Source organism: Cololabis saira, chromosome 9 (genome assembly GCF_033807715.1).
Source record: "Cololabis saira isolate AMF1-May2022 chromosome 9, fColSai1.1, whole genome shotgun sequence".
Taxonomy (NCBI): Eukaryota; Metazoa; Chordata; class Actinopteri; order Beloniformes; family Belonidae; genus Cololabis; species Cololabis saira.
Genome location: NC_084595.1, coordinates 11,628,664 through 11,648,960, shown reverse-complemented (window position 1 = coordinate 11,648,960; position 20,297 = coordinate 11,628,664). Strand labels below are relative to the sequence as shown.

General features: G+C 37.4%; 2 protein-coding genes across 2 annotated transcripts in view; both read left to right on the top strand.

The window, feature by feature from the left end:
* The first annotated feature begins 1,077 nt into the window (after positions 1-1,077).
* On the top strand, positions 1,078-10,552 carry vamp5 (vesicle-associated membrane protein 5). Its single transcript, XM_061730493.1, has 3 exons — positions 1,078-1,304; positions 4,741-4,884; positions 8,920-10,552. The coding sequence occupies exons 1-3, from the start codon at positions 1,302-1,304 to the stop codon at positions 9,061-9,063; spliced, it is 291 nt and encodes a 96-aa protein (XP_061586477.1). The 5' UTR covers positions 1,078-1,301; the 3' UTR covers positions 9,064-10,552.
* Positions 10,553-13,102: 2,550 nt separating this feature from the next.
* The window catches only part of gcn1 (GCN1 activator of EIF2AK4), a 41,728-nt gene continuing 34,533 nt past the window's right edge, over positions 13,103-20,297 (top strand). The window contains exons 1-7 of the mRNA XM_061730492.1: positions 13,103-13,135; positions 16,342-16,444; positions 16,537-16,600; positions 16,696-16,827; positions 17,453-17,561; positions 17,669-17,767; positions 19,331-19,465. Of these exons, the coding sequence (XP_061586476.1) occupies positions 13,118-13,135; positions 16,342-16,444; positions 16,537-16,600; positions 16,696-16,827; positions 17,453-17,561; positions 17,669-17,767; positions 19,331-19,465 (660 nt within the window). The 5' untranslated portion in view covers positions 13,103-13,117. The remainder of the gene's footprint in view (positions 13,136-16,341; positions 16,445-16,536; positions 16,601-16,695; positions 16,828-17,452; positions 17,562-17,668; positions 17,768-19,330; positions 19,466-20,297) is intronic.

The window sequence follows — 20,297 nt, the reverse complement described above, 5'->3', positions numbered from 1 at the left end:
CGTTATTAGATGCCAAAGTTGCAAAAGTGAAAGTGGCTCAATGGAGCGTTAATAATGCAAAGCTTTATTAATTATGCAAAACATGTTTCATTTCCTCACAGTTCCAGTTATGATTTGAAACTTACACACAATGTCTTTGATTTCCCTGCTGTAAACAACTAATCACCCGTAGTAATATCAGTATTACTAAAGGTTGGTTTTTAATTTGGTGTTTTAAAACAATGACTTCTAATCCCCCTAAACTTGTTTTTTGGTTATTTGAATTCATTGGACAGTCATGTCACCACCCGCTCCTATGACGGAGTATTAGGGCCAAACTAGGACAAAAAAAAAAATGGAAATTACGAGAATAAAGTCATAATAATATGAGGATAAAGTCATACAATTACGAGAATAAAGTGGTAATATTATGAGAATAAAGCCGTAATATTACGAGAATAAAGTCGTAATTTATGAGAACTCTAACAGGAAGAGCACATAGGTCTTTTGTGGAAGAGGAGCTGTCTGGTATAGTATAGTATAGTATAGTATACTATACTATAGTATAGTATTATACTAGTATACAAGTACAGTTGTATATAGTATACTAGTATATAGTATAGTATAGTATAGTATACTATACTATAGTATAGTATTATACTAGTATACAAGTACAGTTGTATATAGTATACTAGTATATAGTATAGTATAGTATAGTATAGTATAGTATATTTTACCTTCTTTTCTCATAATTTTATCTCATTTTATTTGTTATTTACTCTTTAATTGTGTCGTGCCGCTTTCAATGTCGATGTAAAGCACTTTGAATTACCTTGTGTTGAATTGTGCTATATAAATAAATTTGCTTTGCATATTCATCGCTGCCAGACGCGCTCATGTGACCGCCTCACGATGAATGGCGACATTTCCGGGAACCCTTGAACGCCCCATGCGGCTGCGGGGCAGCTGCGGGCTGACGGCTGATTTATGGTCCCGCGTTAAACCAACGCAGAGCCCATGCCGTAAGGTGCGCGTCGCCGCGTACCCCTACGGCATAGGCTCTGCGTCGTTGTAACGCGGAACCATAAATCCGCCTTGAGGAAGCGAAACTGACAGTCGCACCCGTGCGCTGGGAGCTACAAGACGGCAGAGAAACGAGGACAAACGGGCGTTGCGCTTTCTAGTCTCATACGTAAAGTCGAACCCGCAGGACGAGTATGCTTGGTTTCCTGTTTATATAAAGTTCCGCCTCAGTCGACTTTTAAGGAGCCAGCTCGGACGCGCAGTGACAGTCGACGCAAGCGCAGCCAAGACGCACAGACATGGTGAGTCCAAATCTGTCTCCGGGGGGGCGATTACTGTTAGAATAAGTTTGAGAACCAAAAACAACAACAAAAGCCAGGGAGAAATATGGGAGGAACTTTTTTTTCGTCCTGTCACCCTTATAAGTTCAAGTTTATTTATGTATTTATTATTTCTTTATTCAAGGGCAAAAGTGGGCATGGTATTAGGAGACGGCTCCTGACAGCTGAACCTTTAAAAAAAAAAACAAGTCTACTTTGTCAAGTTTCGTCAAGAGGCTTAGCCACAATATGAGAAAAAAATACTTTGACTTCATGTCATTTAAGAGGATATTATGCTGCGTTCCATTTACCTCGGAAGTCGGAACTCGGAACTGGGAATAACGTCACAGCAAAGTTATCAGCGTTCCAGTTACAAAGTAGGTAAACAAGTTTGTAGTTCGCATATACCACATGAAAAATGTAAATTACACTATAGGAGCATATATATGCCGAACAATACTTGTATACGACTGATTTAGTGTGACCAAAACTAGAATGAAGTGCTGCGAATTTTTACAGAGCTCTCTTCTACTGTTTACAACCGGGGCAGCCATCTCGGAACGTGATCTCGGGGGTGGTGAAGACTCTCCCACTTTCCCAGTGGGAAATCCCACTTCGCGGGTTCAAAGTTGCTATCGTTCCAGTTGAAAATTCCGACTGGGAACTGGGAAATCCCCACTTCCGAGGACAAATGGAACGCGGCATTAGGTCTGCAAATAATGTTGCTGATTCAGGTATGAAGTGACCTCGTTGCACTTCGGATAAGCACAAACTTTAAGAGTTAGGGAACTAAACTTATGAAATATCAGATTTCAGTAAGTCGTGTATATATTTAAGATGCAATCGTTATAATTAGTCTGCCCTTCTCTGGTGGGTCTTATAGTGAAGTTACTACTGTGTAATATCAACACAGGTCAACACGCCGCCATGTGGGCGTTTCCGGGGTAATAATGTCAGGTAAATGATGCTGGCACGAGGAGGGAGGGAGGGAAGGAGGGAAGGAAGGAAACAAGGAGGGGAAACTGGAGTGGGTAGCAGTTCCTGTGCAAAGACTCCACTGGCTGAATTTTAAAGACAGCCCATTGTTTGGGTACTGTTTGGTATGCCCATGGCGAGATAAGAAAGGACTGGGGGGCATGCAGGAACCGCTTTTAACCAAGGGTGGAGAAGAAACTGCTCAAAATGTGGTGACTGGTGAACCATGATGAACGTAATCTAGATGTAGGTGTTTTCTTCTGGCTTCCTGTTCCTGTCACCTTCTGAAATGCTGACTTCCTGCCGTGGCTCAAAGGGCAAATGTGAAAGGGAAAGCTGTCAGGTTAAGGTCGAGCCACTGAAATATCCTGCTCCGGCGTTCTTGTTTTTTCTATGTTTTTTTAGGAATTCATTCGTCACCTCCCAGAGAGACCTGTCTGGCCTCGTTGTACTGGATCAGGTTTAAAAACCTGTTCCTGTTTTCTCTTTTTCATTTCCTCTTAGAATTGCAGGTTACTTCTAATGTCCTTGAAGAACACGCCGCAGCAGTATGATGCGGTCAGATTAAAACTGTTGCGAAACCTTTGCTGTTTAGGAAGAAACAAGCAACTCTGACCCACAGAAAGTCGATTGTGTTTTCCTGCCAGCTTTTTTCATTTTCACAAGCACTTTAAGCTTCATTTTAGTTCATTTTCAAATTGGTGGGGCAAAAACATGACAAAAATAGCAATATTGTAATAGTAATATTTTTTTGGCCTAAACCTCCAGCATTTAAAGACCCATATTCTTCTATTTTGCCACAAGTTCATACAATTTCCCAAGGTGTCGCTAAAAATGTTTAAAAATGTTTAAAACACGTTATAGTCAAAATAACAGCGGGTTACATCAAGACACATCCATTTTTGAAGGCCTTTTTTATGTTATGCTGGTTTTAGGGGGGAGAATATGCCTCTTTGGTGATCTGTGCGTAACTTTGCGCTGTCAATCAAGCAAAGATTTGGACACAGACAAACCTCAGTAACTTCATGTTACAGTTCAAGAGAGGTCACACAAGTGCACACAGTCCACCATGCACACAGAAATGTGTGATGGCAGTTTTATACTCAAATACTTACATTCCCTCATCTGCGTTTCGCTCACTGACGGCTACTATTGATTTTTCGTTTTCGGTATAATCTCATTGTGAGTTGGGAGCTGAACAGTCCCAGCTTGGTAAAACCAGCACAGATAGACGCACTGAAGCAACGTAACAGCCACCACATGCTGTGATCCTTCCCGCCTTACAAACTCAGGGCCTAACGGACTCCATCTGTCTGTGTTTTTATACAGTTTTTTAGATGCAAACTTTGAGAACTGTGGGAACATTTCGGTGTTTTTTAAAAGCTTGCAGTGCCACACAATGAAAGTTAACTCCTTCAGGAATGTTGTAGAGGTGCTGGCTCATATCATCCTCCTCCAGCCAGAGTTGAAGGTAGTTGAAGGAGTTAAATGTCGAGATTCGGACCATGGTAACTACTAAAGTTACCAAACTCCCAGGGAACCTGCACCCATGCGGCTGATTTGACAACAAAAGATCAGATTATGGAGACAGACTGTGGAGCTAAAGTATCTAATACCATTGCACTGCAGATGCTGTAGTACTATACCATAAGATGCCTCATATAACAGGGCCATAGTTCTGTAAAATATCCCTTCATTATCAGAGGTGTCAAGTAACGAAGTACAAATACTTCGTTACTTTACTTAAGTAGAAATTTTGGTTATCTATACTTCACTGGAGTAATTATTTTTCAGACGACTTTTTACTTTTACTCCTTACATTTTCACGCAATTATCTGTACTTTTTACTCCTTACATTTTAAAAACAGCCTCGTTACTCTATTTCATTTCGGCCTTTAAAAAAAAAAACTATAAAAAAAACAAAAAAAAACTACGGATGTAAGAACAAAACTACCAGTTTTGTTCTTACATCCGTTCCCTCAGATTCCTGCAACTAAACTTGGATGTACATTCCAATAAAGGTTAGGATAAATGATAACATGCCTCTGAAGTTTGACTTTTTGCACCATTACAATACTTATAGGCAACTAGTCATCATATCTCCTGCTCTCTGAAACACATGTTAATGCTCAATAGTACACATATATGCTTCTTTAATATATTTGCATTATATTAAGATGCATTCATTTTCAATGGCTTTTGTCCTTAATGGCTTTTTTCCCCCTTACATTACTTTTACTTTATACTTTAAGTAGTTTTGAAACCAGTACTTTTATACTTTTACTTGTGTAAAAAACTTGAGTTGATACTTCAACTTCTACAGGAGTATTTTTAAACTCTAGTATCTATACTTCTACCTGAGTAATGAATGTGAATACTTTTGACACCTCTGTTCATTATATCAGTGCATGTCGTTAACACATGCCCGGTTGCTTTGCTGCAGGAGAACGGGAAGAGCCGTTTGGCGCAGGCGCAGGAGGACGTGGAGGAGGTGAAGGTCATCATGTTGGAAACCATGAACAAAGCTGATGAGAGGTCCGGCAAACTGGGCGACCTGGATGAGCGCGCTGATGAACTACTGCAAAAGGTAAGCAAACAATCAGAGAGGTTGTCCAGGTGGAACAACATTGTTATCACACCGCACCATTTCCACTAATTGCTCTTTGTTAAAGAGTCTGATAGTCCGTCTTAGGTGAGGCTCACTGGCGCCTCGGGGCTGGAATTAAGAGATGTCATATCGATGTCTATAAATACCCTTTAGGTGGAGCTGGAGAGGAAAACAAATGTACAATTTACATCCTGATTGTGTTTTATGGTGCTATATTTAGAAAGGTATTTCCCATTGTTTCCTAAGATGAATGAAGCAGGCTGGTCTCCCTGGGTATGACAGAGTGAGTCCAGGACATGCCACGAGGCCAATGTCCGTCCGGGGGTCGGCAAGCAGGTCACATCGTTCCCACATTCCCCCTTTTGCCTGTGTTACATGACACTGTCGGTTTTAGCTCCCAAAGACCTCAAAAGCCAGAATGTGAAAATTTAAGATCAGGACTGTATTGGATCTAGTTTCAGAAAGCAGGGATTAGGAGCCGGAGACGAGGATAGCCGATCTGAAGCCAGCGCTGACACCTGCTTCAGGAACGGGGCCTCTGGAACGGTCTTAAATAATCTGACAGCTCACACGTGTGTTATGTAGAAACATCTGGGGCTGCATAAAATAAAACAAACGGGCAGGTGATTTGGTGAATTGTCTACAACCATCTGCCTCACGTAGAAGAGCAATGATCAGTAAAGTCAGTGAGTAGATCGCTCACATTCAAGATGATCGCATGGAAGTCCTAGAACAAAGTGGACTTGTATGAAACTCAGTAATCCTTTAAACCGGGTCGAGGCTGAGACCAATCAGATGGTTCGGCGTGTTGTCACGGGATGATGCGTTTACGTAAAAAGACGTGTCCCTGAAAAATATGAGCAGCGCGGCCTCCCAGAGCACGGCCAGAAGGAATAAAATATGACTTTTTATTTTATTTTGTGGCCCAAGCATCCTTTATTAACAGTGGAGACAGGAAAGGTGGAAGTAGTAGAGTAGGCGGAATATAATAATGAAAATAACATTTATTTATATAGCACCTTTCTTAACAAAGTTACAAAGTGCTTCCCAAGAACAATAAAATACATCCATATAAAAATACAGTGCATAATGGATAAAAACATAAGACAGCAATAACCAAGTCTAAAATTAATAACAATTTTCACACTACAATAACAGCTTTTCTAAAAAGGAATGTTTTTAGTAAAAATTTAAAAGCAGTGGGGGATTTAGCTGACCTAATCTCAGCAGGTAAAGAGTTCCAAAGTTTGGGGGCCCGGACTGCAAAAGCTCGATCCCCTTTGGTCACAAGCCGGGCCCTGGGAACGATCAGCAGGCCCCTACCGGCTGATCTGAGGGAGCCCTGGCAGGTAGGGGGTTAACAGTAGGGATGGGCGGTATGGACTAAAAAATGTATCACGATAATTTCTAGCATTTATCCCGATAACGATAAAAATGACGATAAAAAAATACCAATTCAACTCCACCTTTTTAACTATAAATCTATCACCACATTCAGTCTTTAGAGCCCCCAAATCACTGCTCTAAAATAATACTTAATGCTACTAAACTACACCAATTAAATTGAATTAATAAAAACCAATTATATTAGTACACCTGTACTTCAAAACTGTAATGACTCAAATGAAACAAGTTTGAAATGTAAGAACAGATTCAACATTTATTCAAACTGTATGACTTAAACAGTGCAAACAGCAAAAGTACCATTGTCCTCCAAGTTTTCTTAGCTTATAAAATCACAAAGTAGAAAAAAATAGAACCTGATAAATAAAGAAGACAGACTCTGCATATAATAGATGATGTTTGCTGCTCGTCACTCTTTTTAAATCCAAACCAGTTCCAGAGCTGGAGCTGGAGCCTCGTTTAACAACGAGCTCCTCGCTCTCAGATCCGCCTTCCGCTATGTTTGTTACACAAAAACGTCATCAACGGGAATTTATCGTTTTTACCGCGAGATGACAAATTCTTACAGTGGGGAATTTTTTTGACGGTATATCGTGAACGGTAAAATATCGCCCATTCCTAGTTAACAGTTCTTTAAAATAACTAGGGGCTTGGTTATTTAGGGCCTTGAAAGTCAGCAATAAAATGTTTAAATCAATGCAATATTGAACAGGAAGCCAATGAAGGGACGACAGAATTGGAGTGATAAGTTCAAATTTTCTTGAGGCAGTGAATGTGTAGCAGAGGGTCACGAGCCGGGATGTGAAGCTGGACCTCTATGGACTTAAAGCCATAAATATTTTGTATCTGTAAATAAACTTTGTACTTGTAGAAATATTTTGTGCGTGTGCAAAAAATATTTGTACTTGCAAAAAATATTTGTACTTGTAGAAATATTTTGTGCGCGTGCAAAAAATATTTGTACTTACAAAAAATATTTGTACTTGTAGAAATATTTTGTGCATGTGCAAAAAATATTTGTACTTGCAAAACATATTTGTACTTGTAGAAATATTTTGTGCATCTGTAAAACATTTTTGTACACGCACAAAATATTTCTACAAGTACAACGTTTATTTACAGATACAAAATATTTATGGCTTTAATTTGAGCCCATAGAGGTCCAGCAGGACGACCCAGGCCTGCTTGACGTCAGGGTGGTGTCACATGTGGTCTTGCGTGTTTTACATGTCTAGTGCCCTCTTTCAAAAGCAGACTAAAAACGTACCTTTTTGCACAGGCGTTTGAGTAAACTCTACATGGTTGGCTGGGTGATCGCACTTTTGTTAAAATGGAATTGTGGTTGTTATTGTGGTTTTTTCTTGTCATACTTTTGTCTGTTTCTTTTATTGTAAACCTGTAATTATTTTTTGTTTGTTTATGTATTTGAGCACATTGAGTCCATGCTCATCATGTGAAATGTGCTTTATAAATAAATTTTGCCTGCCTAAATTTGCCTAGTGTTGGTTCACAGTCTTAAGTACTTTGGTTAGTAGAAATGAGTGGCACTGATACTTTAAAGGTCTGACGAACTCTGATGTTTTCTCCGTCGCTAGGCCTGTGTTGAAAAAATCGACTTTCCGATTCTAAATTGATTCTCATACTAATTCCTAAAAATCGATTCTTATCTCTAAAGATCGATTATTTTTTTTTTTTTTTTTAATTAATTTATTTTTTTTTCATCATTTTCGCCAGGTGAACTTTAATCCCTGTAGTCGGACACACAGTTTGTCATGACACTTGAAACTGAAAAATGCCTGGTGCTTCATGGCACTATGTGTGCGTGGTGACAGAATAAATTAGATAAGCGAAAATGATTTGTTTGCTGCATGAACTGTTGCAATTTCTTTCTTTTTTGCACTTTAAATGGATATTGAAAGGCCTGTTTGAGTTATTTATTTCTTAGTTATTTCACAATAATTATTGTGAAATTATTATTTCACTAGTTATTTTACAGTCATATAATTCAGGCAACAGCTCAAAAAACATTTTAAATAAAACTAAGCCAAATCAATATCGAATCGGATCGAATCGAATCATCGATTCTGAATCTTAAGAATCGGAATCAAATCGATTCTTGACATTTGAATCGATACCCAGCCCTATCCGTCACTATGTTGAAAACTGACAAATTAAGAGGACTTGCGTCTGACAGTAATACTGTTAGCATCCAGCGGCGTCCCATCCTGTAGAACTGCTTCTACTTCAGCTTGTTTATCTGCTCCGAACCCTCCTGATGTGAACATGTGTACTTCATGAATGTAAATCTGTACCGTTGGCTGTTTTGATGACTCTGAAAACTGCTCAGCGTCATACACGGCACTACAGGGCACTGAGGGAAGATCACAAAATGAGCTCTGTGATATAAAACCTGGATGAATGTGGAAGTGGGAAATGAGAGTAGGAACACGCCCCAATTGGAGATCGTTTCACAAACACTCGTTTAAACTTTCAAACTTTAAATTCAGTCCGCCATGGGAAGAAAACTCGATTCAGGCTGTCTCAACCTCTGATGTTATCACGAGACAAGTGAAACAAATGAATGATTTTGTGCTTTTTTTTTTCTTACAGAGTAAAGCTTTTGAAAAAACTGCGAACCAGGTGAAGCAAAAGAAAATGTGGCAGAACAAGAAGTGGAAAATCGTGTTCATTGCCATCGGAGTGGTAGCGGGACTCGTCATCTTGGGACTAATAATCTTTGCCATTGCCGGATAACAAAGACAGGAGCTCCGTGAACAATGAAAGGAGAAGCCGTTGTATCTAAAGGACATTAAATGTAGAAAGATCAGAAAAAACAGGAGCTGTCACTGTGGGACTCATTCGAGGGGCTCAGTCTGTGAAAGGGCTGTGTTTGAGGTATTTATGGGAGTATCATTCCCACTCTTCACTAGTTTTAAGTCTTCATTTGACATGGTACCACTGATTGCCCAGCTGCTTCCTTTCTTTTGGTTTTATTCTGTTTTTTAATGGCCTCTTGTGAGCCCACACTGGAAGGACGTAGCAGTTTACAGTCTCAAAAAGTCTTAAAGTGCATGGATGTTCACAAAGAAAACCAGCCCTCTTTATTGAATCTATCATGAAGATTTGTTCAAATTCCAACGAAATAAAAATATGCTCTGGTACCACCCACCTCTTAAAAGTTGGACAATGAATTTGAAATACTTGTAAGCAGATGTCATCAGACCCCTCCTGTTGAATTCATTTCAGCAATGATTCATGGGATGACAGCAGACAGAACGGACGCCAGTCGCCTGTAAATATTTCCCAGCTTCAGATACATTTGAATCAGGAACAATAAAAGGGGCTTTTCTGACCGGGAGCTCAAGCTGCAAACATGGCTACATATTCAAATGTGTTTTTAAAGTTTTATTTTTGAGTGAATTATATTACCTTCAACTGTGGTGATTTTATTTTGTTTGTAAAATCCTATATTAAAGACTGTTTTTAAAACGGTTGTTATATTTTGATGTGAACTTTGCAGACAAACATTTTGACATTTTAAACTGCCACACTCTTTTACCTTCGTTAAATCTGTTACAAAGCAACAGCCAAACTAGTACTACAGACAAAACTTATCCTAACATCATAATTGGCCGTGGACGGGATTGTAGGACAGAGATAATCTAAATAACGAACTGAAAAGTTCATCAGGTGAATTAGTACTTTTTTAATTTTTTTTTATTTTGATTGCAAACAGTTCTACTGCTGTGTGGTGTAAATGTGGATGAACAGTGAACCCTTGTGGACAATCTTGTATCACTAAAAGGAAAAGCACACTAGATAACAAAATGTCTCATGCTTTTATTTCTTTCTTCCTGGTTTACGTTCGTAAACAATAACCACGTGTCATGCCGTCTAATGCGAGCACGCCGGTGATCGTACGGTATTTTGTGAGAGGTCTCTGTCACAGTTCACAAATTCCACCCATAAGTGGAAACGTGCACGGTTATTAAGATGGTGACGTCACTGTCACTGGTAAAGATGTTCTAGGAATTTAACTTGTACTTTATTGTTTCTGTTCTGTAATTAATTAATTGATTTTCAGTTTACAAAATCCAATGTGTTTGTAATAAGTCAAATATTTTACTTTTTCATGTAAAATAAAAGGAACAGCTCATCCATATGACAAAACAAATATAGTATTATCTTTCACATTTGACTTTTCCCTTTTGTTCAATAAAGCTATGCTTATGGCTAAAATGCTTGACGGAAGATTACTGAAATGATTTTATATGAATTATTCCATCAAATCTGAAATCCGACACAACATAAAAGCATCTTAGGCCAGGCAATAGTTTTAGTTTTTTTTTAAAATCATACTAATATAATCATAATAATATTTTGACTCTAAAAAAAGGCTTCAGTACTTTTGAATGTATATGTCACTTCACTATACTTATTTTTTATTATTGTAGAATCCATGACAGATGACATATTTCAGTGTCAACATTCATGTATAAAAAATGGAGGGATGGATGTGGCATATCTGGATATTACTATTTCACTTAATTGTCATCTCAGGACAATACTCTTTTCTTTCTTCTTTATTTGTTTAACAATGCCGTATATACAAACAGGATGCAGATATTCTGCTGAATAGTGGTCTCTTCATATAACAAATTACAAAGAACATCCATTCAAGTTATTGTGAAAAACAAGATCCCCCCGCTGCTGCTGTCTGGCAGCACCTCTGGGTGCTGCCTGTCACCCCTCGACCCCCCAGGCCAACCGAAACCTGAACAGCTGTTAGTGCTGCTGTGACTACAATTAGCAACACAACAAGCCATATTGTCTTTAAAGTTAGGATTGTTCACTCTTAATAGTTACATAACTAAAATGATTACATGATGACATGTTGACTGCATAGATACCAAAGTAGTTGTAACTCAAAACATTCAAAAAAAAAGTAGAACTAAAAACAAGCTGCCACTTATGCATAAATGTATGACTTCAAATAATTTTACCTGATGTGGGTAAAAAAACTGGACCCTAAGTATAGGTTATCTGTATGGGAAATGCAGCTGTGGACACCAGAACATTGTTGTTTCAGGTTGTTAATGTGTGTATTTGTGTGTGTGTATATAGGGAGAGAGAGAGAGAGAGAGAGAGAGAGAGAGAGAGAGAGAGAGAGAGAGAGAGAGAGAGAGAGAGAGAGAGAGAGAGACTTTATCTATCTTTTTTCTTCTTTATTGAACACAATAAAACAACATAGAACAGTAATTAAACATCTTCTCGTTAGGATGATAGTATACTTAGTAGACATAATATGAGATGCTGTCAAATATAGAGCTATATAGAAAAACAATTAACTATATATTGAAATAAAAGACAAACAGGGGTTTTTATAAAGTGCAAACTATAAAAGTATCACAGTATTTAAAATCAGGCAAACAAAAGTGCCAAAAGAGCAAGGACTGAGGCATCAAAAAAACAGAAAACAAGATATATCGTCACAAATCCTTTTAGCCATTTTGTTGGAGTCTATTTTTCTTATGGATAAGAAGAATAATTTAAAATAATTTAAAAACCAATCAAAGGAGGGTTTGCTATTCCTCCACTTATTACAATGAATATGATATTTACCCATGAGAATAACTATATTTATTATGTCAGATACATTCGACTTCAAGTTATCTATATAGAAAAAAAATATGAGAGATATCAAAGACTGGTATGTCCTCTATTCTAAGTAGTAACCAGTTTCTTAATTCTAACCAGAAGTTTCTGGACACAGGACACAGGAAAAACACATGTTCTAAAGTTCTGCTACATTACAGAAAGCACATTGATCAATTTCGAACTTGAATCTTTTTTTAAGGAATTCTGCAACCAGGTACACTTTATACACTATTTTAAAGTGAGTTTCCTTAATCTTGGACTTTATCTATCTTTTTTTTTTTAACTTTATTTAAAAGAATTATCATAGAATAGTATACAGGAACAGTATACAAATAGAATACAGAACATGTGCCATGGGTGATGTTCGTTATTCAAGAAGATTATACATATTACACAAGTCTACGGTTTTAATAGCCTTTTCATTTGTTGATTTAGTGATTAGTTTTAAGTAAAGTTCCATTTCTTTCTGGAAAACATAAAAGCAACGGGTTTTCTTTGAAAATGTACTCTTATGAATATGAAATTTGGCAAGAAATAAAAACAGATTTATCAAAAAGTAACATTTTCCTTCTCTATTAGGGTAACAATGGAAACCAAAAAAACATTTTCCCAATGTAAATTAAAATCTATAGTGAAAGAGTCAAGACTTTATCTATCCATATGGACTTTTTTTTTCACTTTCTTTATTAACAAAGACACCAATACAAACAATACAACAATACAAACTCTCGTAGAGGAAACACAAGTCTACTTCAAATTCTTCTTTGTAATGCTACATGAAGAACAATAACAAAAACAAAACAACATAAATACACAGAACAAGAAAGAAAAAGGACTAGGGGGCATATAATTGTTTAAATATAAATTAAATGGGCAAGTGCAATGATAATGACATAAGACAAAACCAAAAGAAAATCAGAGGAGCTAAACCACACAATGAGAGTAGCTTAGAGGAGTAGTGATTTAGAAATCATGTAAGAGATCATCCTAGCTGCCTTCCAGTCTTTTATCTTTATGGACTGAAGCCATGGATCTATTATAAAACGACTGAAGCACTGAAACTACAACTAAACTCATACGTCACCAGATGACGTAGCTATTATGACCCGGAAATGAAGGATCGAGTTCTTCCTGCAACAAGACCGGCATCATGGCGGCGGACACGCAGGTTTGTGTGCTTCAATATTTAACTGATTGCCATTCGCTTTGATGAACGAAGATCAAATCCACCAGAAACCAAACGCTTGCTATACCGCGCGTCGCTCTTCTGAACATACTAGCTTGTTTTGTACACCCTTGGAGAAACTCTGGCAGAAGAGATCAGCGGCCAAAGAAGGGCTGATTTATGGTCCCGCGTCACACCGACGCAGAACCTACGGCGTAGGCTCTGCGTCGGTGTGACGCGGAACCATGAATCAGGCTTAACTGGCAGGCTGTTAGCAGAGTGCTACGTAGCCCCAACTGTTGGCGAGCCCGACCCAGCAGAGACGGCTCTGAGATCAGAACCAGGCTATTAAAAACCCACCCTGACCTCCTCTGGGTCTGTGCCACCTCTAGCCAGCTCCTGCTGGTCTCAGGAGCCAAGTTTATACTGCAAAGCATCAGTGATGAGTTAATAAAGTCACGCCCTCCATAGCTGGTTTTAACTTTAACTGATGTGCCTTTAAAGAGGACACGTGGTTATGTTAAATAACTTAACTTGAAAGCAAATACGTGGCAGCAGAGGTGTCAAAAGTATTCACATTCATTACTCAGGTAAAAGTATAGATACCAAAGTTTAAAAATACTCCTGTAGAAGTTGAAGTATCAACTCAAGTTTTTTACTCAAGTGAAAGTATAAAAGTACTGGTTTCAAAACTACTTAAAGTATAAAAGTAATGTAAGGGGGAAAAAAGCCATTAAGGACAAAAGCCATTGAAAATGAATGCATCTTAGTATAATGCAAATATATTAAAGAACTATATATGTGTAATATTGAGCATTAACATGTGTTTCAGAGAGCAGGAGATATGATGACTAGTTGCCTATAAGTATTGTAATGGTGCAAAAAGTCAAACTTCAGAGGCATGTTATCATTTATCCTAACCTTTATTGGAATGTACATCCAAGTTTAGTTGCAGGAATCTGATGTAAGAACAAAACTGGACAAGAACATCTGAAACAACCACAACCAAATTCACTCTATCCGGATGGAGCAATTCAACTGGATAGTTTATTTTAAAGGCCGAAATGAAATGGAGTAACGAGACTGTTTTTAAAATGTAAGGAGTAAAAGGTACAGATAATTGTGTGAAAATGTAAGGATTAAAAGTAAAAAGTTGTCTGAAAAAGAATTACTCCAGTTAGGGCTGTGCGATTAATCGATTTTAAATCTAAATCGGATTTATTAATCACAATCGATGTTAAAAAAAAGGAAAATCCGAACATCGATTTTCCTTTTTTGCAGCTGGCTGCATTACAGACAGAGCTCATCTAGTCATCTTTGTTTGGTCAAGAAAATTGTAAATGTTGTCACTTTACTAAACTCAAGGAGGATTTACAGTATCTTTCAATTGCACTTCATTCCCAATAGGGAAATTTGTTTGCTATTTTTCTTTAAAAATAAAGATAAAATATTTGAAACAATTTATTCCATTGTCTTTTGTAGTTTTACCAAAAAAATCAAAATTGAAAATCGGGTTTTCAGAGAGAAAAAAATCGGGATTTTATTTTTGTCCAAAATCGCCCAGCCCTAACTCCAGTGAAGTATAGATAACCAAAGTTTCTATGTCCTTCAGTTAGCTGTTCACAATCACATGCTTCATAGACTAAAATCAGATTGGGATTATTATTATTATTATTATTATTATTATTATTAGTCCTCATCTCCACCCAACTTCATATCCTTCTTCAATTGCTGTACATCAAAGAGCTTTTATACTACATCTCTGGTTTTTATGTCACAAGCATTTCATTACCTTAGACTTTAAAACAATTGTGTCAACTTTTTTTTTCTTTCTTTTTTTAAAGGCAGAATTAGGGCTGGGCGATATATCGAATATACTCGATGTATCGCAGCTTCTACTCTGTGCGATGTACAGAATGACTATATCGTGAATTAGGGCTGGGCGATATGGACCAAAAGTCATATCTCAATATTTTCTAGCTGAATGGCGATACTCGATATATATCGATATTTTTTCTGTGCCATAATTGGGGTTTCCCCCAAAGCATTATAGCACAGCATCTCTGTTAGCTTCATTTTTTCTGAGGCAAACCCTTAAAAAAACAGTCAGTTTTAATACAAAGCCTCGTGCCAAATGTCACACAGGTTCCTTTATTAACAGAGGTCTGCACAATATCAAAATGTATAAAACAAATGAAATAAAAATAAACTGCCTGCATATATAGAATAAAAATGCTTCTTGAATAAAATAAAACAAATATCCCTTTCCTGCATAACAATTAAATTAAAATACACTGTGCAATTAATACAATGTAGATAGTAACAGGCAGACTTTTCCACTGAGGTTGACAGTTGTGCAAATAACAAAACATTTGTGCAAATCTCAAATAAAACATTCAAGTCAATTTGTCACAAAATAAGCTATATCAAAATCATTAAAAAAATATATATATATTTTTTTTAATAATCGATATAAACAATATTGTCTCGTACCATATCGCGTTTGAAAATATATAGATATATATTAAAATCTCGATATATCGCCCAGCCCTATCGTGAATATTCGAGTATACATTGTCACGTATTTGCTTTTAGCCGCGGGCATTAAATTGCAGGCTTTTCTCACTCTTTCTCGTCTCTCCTTCTCTGAGAGATAAAACAAGCGCACCTACTTACATACGTCAGTCACGTGCGTTTGACTAAGTTGTGATTTCCCCCTTTTTGCATGAAAGTTTATAATTAGCATATATTAATGCATATGAACAAGAATGTTTTAATGTAGACATATAGAATCATCATACTGGTGTGATTGTATGCATCAAAGTGTTAATTCAAGGCTAAGGCAAAATATCGAGATATATATCGTGTATCGTTCGTGACATGGCCTAAAAATATCGAGATATTAATAAAAGGCCATATCGCCCAGCCCTAGGAAGAATCAGTCTCCTTTAAAGGTTCAGAACTTCAGGCCAACAACAGTTACAGTAATAACTCATCACCCAGAGGATTACCGGGTACAAAGCAGTGCCTTTAGTTTGAGCTAAAATTGACTTTTTACCAGTATATTTCCACAAACAAGTTTATAGAAAAAACATGTGATCAGTGTTCATACACATGAATAAAATTGCAAAATACAGTTACTACTTTCTAACATGCATAGGTTGTTGACACTATTTACCTGCCCTCACTGTACATTTGACTCATTTCAGGTTTCAGACACGCTGAAGAAATTTGCTGTAAAAGTGACTACTGGCAGCCTTAAAGAGCGCAAGGAGATATTTGGAGACTTGAAACAGTGCATAAAGGGTAAAGGTGAGGGAATTGTTTAGTGTTTCATAATATAAGATGCTATTTTGTAATGGGTTTCAGCGAGTAATGATGGTTATCCAAATGTCTGTTTGTAGAGTTACCAGAGCCTGCTATCAAAGGACTATGCAAGCTCTTCTGTCTCACTCCACACAGATATCAGTAAGTTCATGCAACCACTTGGAATATCAAATGTAAAAGATGAATTATAATAGTCTATCATTCCTTGTATTTACGTGGATGTGTGTGCCTCCCAGGGATTCTGCATCTCGCAGAGAGCTGCTCTCCGTCATTGGCCAGATCGCTGAGACTCAGCCTGATATCCTGGTAACCAGCCTCCTTCAATGCCTTCCCAACAGTGGAGTCATCAGCAAAAATGGGCAGCCAAGGTACTACTTATCCCTGCGATGCCATGATAAAGATCAAATCATCGTAGAACTGTCAGAGGAAGACATTTGTCTTCCTTTCTTTTTTGCTTTCCATGCCGTATTTTACAGACAAGCTGGGGAAGAATTCTGTAGTGTCTAATGATTTGAGGGCAGCAACTGAACAAGCCAAAATATATAGGACTGTCTCAGAAAATTAGAATATTGTGATAAAGTTCTTTATTTTCTGTAATGCAATTTAAAAAAAAAAAAAAAAAAAAAAAAAAAAAAAAAAAAAAAAATGTCATACATTCTGGATTCATTACAAATCAACTGAAATATTGCAAGCCTTTTATTATTTTAATATAGCTGATTATGGCTTACAGTTTAAGATTAAGATTCCCATAATATTCTAATTGTTTGAGGATATTTGAGTTTTCTTAAGCTGTAAGCCATGATCAGCAATATTAAAATAATAAAAGGCTTGTAATATTTCAGTTGATTTGTAATGAATCCAGAATGTATGACATTTTTGTTTTTGTAATTGCATTACAGAAAATCACAATATTCACATTTTCTGAGACAGTCCTGTACAAATATGTCCAGCAACATGGCTTGGGTATTCATCCTTGCCGCATTTCATTTGCAGTAAAAGCACTGGCTCCGCTGCCTTCGTCGGCCTGTCTTGGACCTGCCTTTTAGTCCCCAGAGTGTTTTCTGCCCCAGAGAAGAGAGAAGGACCAATCTGGAAGAAAATGGTCAGTGAAAATATCAGTTTTTAGTACATTTTTACACTGAAGTTAACTATTGGTTTATCAGTTGGTTACCAGCTGTCTGACCAGGACCTCTGCGTGCTGCGTTTCAGGTGGAGGTTCAGAGCCTTCTTGTGGCTGAGGTTGTGGGTGGAGCCAAGACCATGGCCAAGAAATCCAGCCTGAAGAATCTCAGTCACCTCTGGGAGGATGTAAGTACAGAAGACGTGGCCAGTAACACACATTTAGAAATCCTGCTGTAGGAGTAAACTTTGGTTTTTCTTGCGCTCCATGAGCAGGCCTGGGGGGGATTTCGATGGAATTACATCACAGTTGTGCTCGCCAGTCATTTTATTTTGTTTTATTTTAAATCTATATTATAATTCTGTTTTCTGAAAACTGTTTTATCTTCTGGTCTGAAAACGTTGCTTCCCTGTTGTGTTTATATTGTTTCCTCATCATGTTAGTTCAGTGTGTATTGTGATTTATGTTTTTGTTAACCTGTCAGATCACTTGTTGAAAGTCCTCCGTGAAGGAATAAGTAAAGAGACTTAAGCACAGCATATTGTTGGTGATTCTGTTTTCAGACTCTGCTACTAGGGCTGCAGCTATCGAATATTTTAGTAATCGAGTATTCTACTGAAAATTCCATCGATTAATCAAGTAATCGGATAAAACATATTTTTGTTTAGTTAAAGAGCAATTAAAAATATATATAAGATGTTAGATGTTAATTGATATTAGTAAGACTAAATTATATAATACAGTAGGTTCATGGCTGTGCATTTAAAAACCCTGAACTTACACCAGTTGACCAAATTCACTGTCTTCACTCAAAAAACTAAGGATCTTACCAAGAAATGTTCTTATTTCTAACCTAAAATTGCCCTTACACCTGATAACACACATCACTTAAAAGGTTAGGTGTTTTTCCCACGTGTTTCAATTGAACTTTCATTAGTGTCAAGCAAATTTTAAGTTCTAGTTAAGTTTTAAGTTAAAGTCTTGATAAGATTTTGAGTTTTGGCAGTGTTGAAAATAAAATTATGAGACCTGCTGTATTGGAGCACATTTTCTTTTAGTTAAAACTGTAGCGGGAACAGATGTTTAGAGGAACCTATGTATGTACCGGGTTAGAGGGGGAACATATAGGAGAACGGACCAGAAGAATATACAGTAGAGTGGATTAAAAATAAAAGTTAAGCACTGAGCTACATTTGTCTCCCGTCTGGGCGATTGCAGACTGCCTGAGCACTTTATATATATATCTATGGTCTGAGCATAGCATGTTACTAAAACCAAACATATCTGCCGCATCTTTCTTCTTCCTTTACGTGCGTGGCGTCAGCACGTTGTGCCGCATTAAACGTAGTCCGGGCGAAATACCTGCTTTGAGCTGGAAAAATTAAACGATTCCTCGAGGCAGAGAAAATTCCTCGATCATTTTTGTTATCGAATTACTCGAATTATTCGAGGAATAGTTTCGGCCCTATCGGCTACAATGAACATTTATGCTTTGCAGTTGGCTGTCCTTGTATTAGAGAGCAAGGTACTTGGACAAGGAAAACTGTGAGGTTTTCCACTGTGCTGTCTTTATAGTACGGCCCACTTGAGTAAAATGTTGTCCAGTGGAATCCATGTTATCTGAGAGAAAGGAAAATGGTTTATTGCTCAAAAAATCAATCCACAATCATAGATTTTCATCTTTGCTGTAACATCAGGTGTTATACACTCAGAATGCTGGTTAGGCCTGACGTGTTGCTTGTCTCCACCAGATACCCGGACTGGTCGATCACTACCTCAGCACGCTGCTGACTCTGGACCAGAGCCCTACCACGCTGGCCATCCTGGGGGTCTGCTTAGACTTCTGCGCTGCCCACAAATGCAAAGAGACGATTGATAAGCATAAGGTGAGCTGCTTTAGAAAGGCCAAATGTGTGTGTCCAGATGTGTCCAGTCACATGCTTCAGCGGGTCTCAACCAGTTGTTGCACTGATGTTGTTTTGATCAGTGATGTTTTCACCGTCGGTATTAGTCATGTCTCACTAAAAACAGTTTATTCAGAACTATTTAAAACTGTTTTTTTTAAACTCACCTGATCAAATTTGAATCAGGTGATTTGAACTTTGGCGTTCAGATACGTCCCCACACTCTGTATTGAGGTCAGGCCGTAACTGTGTCAGCCTGCTTTTATGTTGGAACACGATCAAATGTTTTTAACGTTAGTGGAGGGTCTTAATGTACACAATGGATCGCACATTTTTAAGAACTATATACAGGACTGTCTCAGAAAATTAGAATATTGTGATGATGTCCTTTTATTTTCTGTAATGCAAAAATATCATACATTCTGGATTCATTACAAATCAACTGAAATATTGTAAGCCTTTTATTATTTTAATATTGCTGATCATGGTTTACAGCTTAAGAAAACTCAAATATCCTATCTCAAAAAATTTGAATATTCTGGGAATCTTAATCTTAAACTGTAAGCCATAATCAGCAATATTAAAATAATAAAAGGCTTGCAATATTTCAGTTGATTTGTAATGAATCCAGAATGTATGACATTTTTGTTTTTTTAATTGCATTACAGAAAATAAATAACTTTATCACAATATTCTAATTTTCTGAGACAGTCCTGTATTCCTCTCTTTTGATATTTACATTTTCACATGGGCTTTCATGAAAACTGTGTACATGATGATTATTGCGATGATGATAATTGATTATGCTAGAAAG